Below are 6,703 nucleotides of genomic sequence, written 5' to 3'. Positions count from 1 at the left end.
GTGGCTCACGCGAAGCGCGGTGTTGACGAGCCTAGTGAAGCTTTTTGCTTCAAAATGCAGTTAAGCCTGTTTCACATGCAAGCGAATTTGCTAGCGAAACCTGCCGCCGCGACGGAAGAACCTGTTCTGAGTCGTCGCTGCGATGAGCGGCGAGGTTCCGAAATTTTCGCTGCGACGCGCCGCGCAATCGCTTGCATGTGAACCGGCCTTTAGGCTTTGCGAATATTCGCAGATTTTGCTTGGTTACAGTTTTAGTGTACTCGCTGTACGAAACGTAATTGTCATTGGGCCATCGTAAGGCTGAGCACGGCCTCGGCCCTCAAGCTTGGCTCGGCATTGGCAAGCGGTGATTGGCCCATGCAAGGCCAGTGTCAATCCCCAATCATGGTCCGAACTGCTCATAATAAACAAATTAAGTGCAGCGGGAATAACTAGCTCTGGCTAGAGGAAGCCAGCACTGTTCTTAAGTATTGCCCAAAAGCAAGCTTACCATTCCGTTGTAAAGAAATTTTTGCAGAAAAGATGCTAAAAGTCAAATACAACCTAGAAGTCCGCAGTGAAGCTCCGCCCACATTCAGGACCGGCGCACAGTATTCCTCTATGACTAAGAAGTAGTGCGTTGTTAAAACTTCTTGTCACCCAAACAAGAAGCTAATCACAAGAAAAAAGATAAGCTCTTGAATTTTGATACCTAGCTTTAAGTAAATCATTAAAAAGCTGATTTTGTTTACTTTGGTGACTGGCTATCGGAGTAATACAGTACGCCACAGACCGACGCACACTGTTCACAACTGCCGCTTGAGGTGTGCGCTACTGGAGAAAAGGGTCCAGTGCCAGGGTGAAACACAACAACCACAGGATGGGAAAAAAGGGAATTCATTTCTTTTAATGGACAACTCTCAACACTTTGCTACTCAGGTCCCATTGCAGTCCGGCTGCTGCCTTCTGAAGGAGACTAGTCGGCACGGGATGGAAAACAAAACCCGCGGAGTCTTTTGTAACAGCGGCAGGCGAGGAGGGAAGGTAAGCTGCAGGTTGAAACGCCTCAGCTCGAGGCCGTCGTTGCTTGTTTGGCAACGCGGGAGACGTGGAAAGAACACTGGGCAGGGCATCCGTACACGTGGCGGTGGGAGGGAGACGGGGCTCAGGACGGCTGGCAGCCGCTGAAGACACGCGAACGGCTCAGGAAACCTCGCCGAGGATGCGTCCCGGCTCCGCAGCTCTCGTCAGTGCGCTGCCGCAGCTCTGCGCGGAAAGACACGAGCGACAGAGTTATCGCTGGAAAAAACCATTTGTATACGTGCGACACTGCGCACACCGGTGAACTGCTTCCTGCTAACAACCAACGCAAAAGACTAGTCCTAGCTCTGCAGCGCCTGGAGTTTGCACGCGCGTTCGACAAGGCCGCCAGCCAGGATGCCGTGCAGCGTGCTGACGTGCCGTGTCTTTACCAAACATGGACGAATGGAAGCTTGCCGAGAGGAGATACTGAGCGCTCTTCTGTTTAGTTCGATGTAGTAAGCTATTGCCAAAAACCACGACAGCGTGACCCTATAAAGAACTGGAAAGAAATGAGATTGCACGGAATCGGACCAGCACATCAACCAGCTGTGTCGAGAAGCTACTCCCCGGCGCCAAAACGCGCGGAAGATTTCAATGGAGTCTCATTCGTGCGCAATACGGACCAGGTTTCGCAAACACGTGGACGTGCCTGATCTTTGTGTTCGCGCTGTAATGCAGCTCGCTAGGCTGTTGCCACGACAATGACACGAAAGCCTCGTTCATTGCCAGCTTTTTGCAAGAGAGACCTCGAAGACCTACAGCGATTGTATTTGTCAATAAACTCGGTACAAAGGCAAACCGCATTGCACAAAGCAGGCAAACCTTATTCACAAATACCTCCAAGCAACTGTGAACAATTAAATAAGCGGCCATCCCTCAAAAGTGAAACAGAGTCGTAAATGCATTTCTGCAGAGGTGGTTGTTCGGTGAGTATCTGCAAGAGGCAGAGGGTAGTGGTGCAAAGAAGCAGCGCTGAGGGCCTAAGCATAAAAGGCATTGAATTTTTGTGCAAGCTAGCACATACAGAGTTGTAAAAAATGGCTATGGTTACCGACAGCAGCGCAAATTTCAATGAGAGCCTTCAGTTACACCTCCAAATACCATGCACCTATTTAAATCGCAAGATTGGCATTGCAAAACACCATACCAAGGCTTTTTTCAGTCTTAACTTCCCTGGTCTTACGTCGAGTGGAACCACCTTCCCCCGATATTGCAGCCATTGAAGATAATCTATGTTTTCGCGATGCACTACTTAACTTTCTATATTTTGGAGAAAGCTCAATTTGTGTTCTACTAACATTCATATTTTATTCAATGTTTTTTTTTATCCTATGTAACCCACTCTCCTCTGTACTGACTCTGGCCCTGAGGGTAAAAAAAACTATGGGAGCACTTTGGCAGCCTAAAGTGCGCTAGGCGAAAGCCTTTGTCACGCTACTTCGGCTGCCAATGACTGCCTATGTTTGTTACGGCTGCACCGCTTGGGAGCCATTTCCCTTCACTAGCTGCCGCACACCGACCGACGATGGAGCGCGCTCAACGCCGCCACCAACAGCTCCACCTGTTGACGAAGATGATGTCACCTTTTGGCAGCTGCGCTCATCAATGAGTTACCCCAGAAACTGGATGTAACGCCAGACGGACGGACGGGAGAATGAGCCATTAAAGGCTTTCGCCTTAATAAATAACCAGGCCGTCAGTTTTTACAGCGCTACCAGTTAGGATAAAGGTTCTCTCCAAACGCATAGTAGTGTTCACCACCAAACAGCAGCTGCGAAAACGTGACCACCCTTCGCACATATTCTGCACGCCTCGCGTTAAATTCATCGTTATAAAGGTGAGATGTGTGAGAGCCCAAACGCCTGGAAACGCCGCTCAAGGTTACTCTCGCATGACTGCATGGCATGACCTGCTCACTAGCAGCTGCAGAAGTTGCGAGAAAGCAGACAGCGGTGACGTGGCACATCAATCACATTGCAGAACAGCCATGGGCATAGCCAAGGTGCAGCATCACGCTCTGCATGCCGCATGTATGCGGGAAGCAAGAGGCACAAAACAGTGGGAAGAATGGTCTTGGGACACTGACCGTAAATGCGCTACACGACAAGATGCTCAAGTCCGTGCCGACCCATTCCTCACACTACAAAGCGCTTGTAACACTGCCGAACCAAAACACAATTGTCACCCACTCATGCATAGAAACAGCATTTAAAGCAAAGGCAACAATTGCAAAAGCCCAACGAGGCCAAGCTAGAGCTGATCAAAACCATTACCGCCCATGGGTTTATCATAATTAAATTTTTTCTTTTGCTGTGTCTTTATTCGCATCAAATGGCAAAGACAGACAGCTAGCATCAGCTTCACTGCTTATTGTTCGTTCTTTCGTACACATGTCTGCCTGTTTTCTCTATCTGAATGCCTATCTCCACCCCCACCAACAGCCCAAGTAACATTATGACTGATCACGCTGGTGGCACAGGCAGTGTCTGTTACAAGAGCATCATGCTGCAATGTGCAGATGTCGACGCGGCTCAGGTGATGGCAAACACAGCAGCATGTCCAGATGCGGCTGACGAGGTGGCAGCACGCACACTCGTTCAGTCGGGCCATGCCACCAGGTGGAACTAGTCGTGCAGTGCTCACGTTCAGACCAGCCTTCGCTTCTCCCATAAGTCCATCTTCCTCTCAGTTACTTATGTTTGCTACTTCCATCCTCTGCCTAGACAAACCTTCTCCTCCTTCCCTGCTATCCTCCTTGCACTCCATCTCCTAGCAACGCCTTTGTGGCCGCCGTCACTACGACGCCGCGTTCTCGGGGGAATGAGGCAGTAACAGCTCTCGCTGTAAGACAGAGTGCAAAATTCAATGCTTTGTATGCTGAAGCCCTAGAATCAGCTGATTGGGACTGCTGCTCTCCTCACACGTATCCAGCGTGTCTTCTTCCACGGAATCACAACTGCTGGCAAAAGTTGGCAGCAGCTCCGATGTCGTAAGGACAACCACAGCAACTGAAAATGTGAGCTTTGGCACGTTGCCAAAGAAACGTTAAGGCTGTGAGAGGCAGCTGCCAAAATTCGCGATTATGCAAGGCCGTCGCATCGCTAGCGTTATGACGCACACTCTCACTGCCACGCGTGGGCCCGTGCCCATTTCAGCGTACCGCCAGAGTGCTCGCTGTCCTGCCCCGGAATAAGCTCAGTCGGGAGATCATCTTCAAGTCCTTGCTCTTGCTCCGCTGCGTCCGAGGCCAAACAAGAGGGTTAGCTGAGGCTGGCAGCACACCAATGCACATGCATGCGTTTTCCCACTACTGCTTACATGGACATGTGCTTGTGTGCGACTCCAAGACAAGCGCGTCTTCAAGCTCGACAGCCTGTTCGTTAACGGTGGGTTCGGGGATAATGGCAGCTGCGAAAGAACAAAAGCAGATTATTAAGGCCTAATTTGCCTCCCCAATAAGTGGGACCGGTAGGCTGCACTGCACAAGCATCTGCTGAATTTTCTGTGGCGCAAATATCGCATTCGTTATCTTCATCACAAGAAAATGTCGCGGTCTTTCCATTCAAACAGCAAACACCACGTGCTGCAACTGCTTTCCTTTTGCAGTGTAGGTGTAAGCTGCAAAGAAGACTGGTACAGCTCAAAAGACATTTATGCTTGTCCGCACAAGCCAAACAAAACTTGCTCACTCAATGTACTGCTTTATGATGACACAAGCACTGACGTGTGATCACTTAAAGCAATTGACTGTGGTAGCTAGGCAAGAGCATGAAAAGGTATGAAACGGAGCTTAGCCTTGACGTTTAATCTATTACCAGTGCCCATACATCCTCTTGGATGGAAATGCTCACCACTCAGATTTTGGTGTTGAAAGACGGCAGCCTTGGAGCATTTATTCGTAAGTAGGGCAACAGTCACATCATTTATCCTAGAGAGAACATCTGCTATAATTGTTCATATGCGATGCCACGGTCCTTAGTAACGCATTACCCCCATGCAGAGCAGTTTAAAACTTTCAAGAAGCTACTGCATGTACATATGCAGAAAAATTGAAAGCTTTATTGCGCTCTTCATTGTCTCAGTAGTCGTGCGCAAAAAGCAGAATCATTCTACTGTCATTCGTTATGAAATGCTATAAGAAATGAGTGATAACTCCAGAAGTGAAAGCTAAGAAAATCAGCTTTAAGGCTAATTTGGCCTCATTTTTGACAAAAACACTATCAGATGCTCGAAACTACACCGAGCAGCACGCCTCGCTAAAGATCAGTTAGACAGCGTTGTAGCTACGGGCGCCTCAGTAACTATTGCGCTGGAACTAATAAGTGCCACAGAAGCAAGAAAGCAAAAATAATCCATTTTAGACGTAATATTTCTTCACATCTTTGTTTATCGCACACACCGAACATGCCAAGCATGGCGCTGAGGCAGACATATTTCCAGGGTCCGCAGAAGACTACACGCCGCATCCCGATGCAGCTCAACATACATGTGTGAAGAGTGCTGCCGACGCAGTCGAGCCTGAGCCAGTACAGGTGTACAAGAAACTAAAGCACCCTGTCGCAGCACTATTCTTGCTGTTTCTTGATTTCCCGTTTCACTCTTGCTTTTCCTCGGAGAAATGCGGCATTAGAGCCATCGGAAGCTGACCTCTTCACGGTGATACAAAGATGGTGGTGCCCCGTTGCCGGAAAGCCGAAGAGTACACAGTGTGCCTGGACCACCAGAAGCACTATTCCTTCACAATTTTCGAAAAACCGCGCATGAAAAAATGCAATTTCTTGATAATTTGCAGCATATACCGCTACAATTTCCTCTCAAAGACAGATGAAGACCAGAGGTTAAAGAAAAAAAAAATAACTAGAAATTTTCAACCAAGTCTGTCACGTCATTCACCATGTCCCTCTTTGAATAAGAACAAAGAGCACAGAGAAATCCGGATGAAACCTTGACGTAAAACCCCTTCATGGCCGAAACTTTGCAGGGGGAGCGAAATAGGATGCAGTGCAAGCGTGACGCACAGTGCGTGAGCAAAGGCATGCTCATAATGAAGTGAGGGGCTCTTGTCCTGACAAGCACTGCCACGTTCCTCGTTGCGAAACGGGCAGCCTTGGAAAAAGGTCTAACGCTGGGGAGAAATTTGACACATTATCCTGACTTTACTCGAGGAGTAAACTTAGTACTTATCTAGTAAAAGGTTCATGCGAGTGGATGGATGCCTTCCACTATGGCATACCTCGTTGCCCAAGTGGACCTTTAGTAAGGAAAAGCCCACTGATTAAATACTAATTACCCATCAATTACACTCCATCTCAGCAGTTCCTTGCAGCACTGCCAAAGCTATGAAGCATGCAGAGCAGCCAGCATTCTTGCACTGTGGAATATACCGTAAAAACCCGTATATAATACGGATGTTCAGAGGAACACTGTTCCCACTTCCGAGTTATTGATCAATTCGCTCTCGCCCTAACATGAGCTTGCTGCCCGGTTAGCTCAACTGGTAGAGCGACTGCTCCGGAGAAGCAATGGTCCCGGGTTCGAACCCCGGACCAGGACGAATTTTTTTTGAACTACGAAGTTTCTGAGAAGGCTGTATGGCTTTCCTTCGTAGCCGTATGGCTGCGCTCGGGTGGATGCCAATGAG

The 6,703-nt window shown here is 48.7% G+C and overlaps 1 protein-coding gene across 4 annotated transcripts in view; it reads right to left on the bottom strand.

Moving 5' to 3' along the window:
- Positions 1–860: 860 nt before the first annotated feature.
- Positions 861–6,703, bottom strand: part of Lkb1 (Lkb1/serine/threonine kinase 11) — a 33,030-nt gene continuing 27,187 nt past the window's right edge. For 2 of the 4 annotated variants that reach the window (XM_089572331.1, XM_089572330.1), the window contains exons 8-10: positions 4,381–4,470; positions 4,223–4,297; positions 861–1,245 (exon numbers count right to left, since the gene is read on the bottom strand). In XM_089572331.1, the coding sequence (XP_089428457.1) occupies positions 1,145–1,245; positions 4,223–4,297; positions 4,381–4,470 (266 nt within the window). In that variant the 3' untranslated portion in view covers positions 861–1,144. The remainder of the gene's footprint in view (positions 1,246–4,222; positions 4,298–4,380; positions 4,471–6,703) is intronic. The other 2 variants (XM_089572333.1, XM_089572332.1) reach the window with 2 other exon arrangements.

The sequence above is a fragment of the Amblyomma mixtum genome, chromosome 2 (assembly GCF_055824585.1).
Source record: "Amblyomma mixtum isolate Tamu chromosome 2, ASM5582458v1, whole genome shotgun sequence".
In the NCBI taxonomy this organism is placed as follows: domain Eukaryota; kingdom Metazoa; phylum Arthropoda; class Arachnida; order Ixodida; family Ixodidae; genus Amblyomma; species Amblyomma mixtum.
The sequence above is the reverse complement of the archived record's forward strand: the minus strand, read 5'-3'. Positions and strand labels throughout refer to the sequence as shown.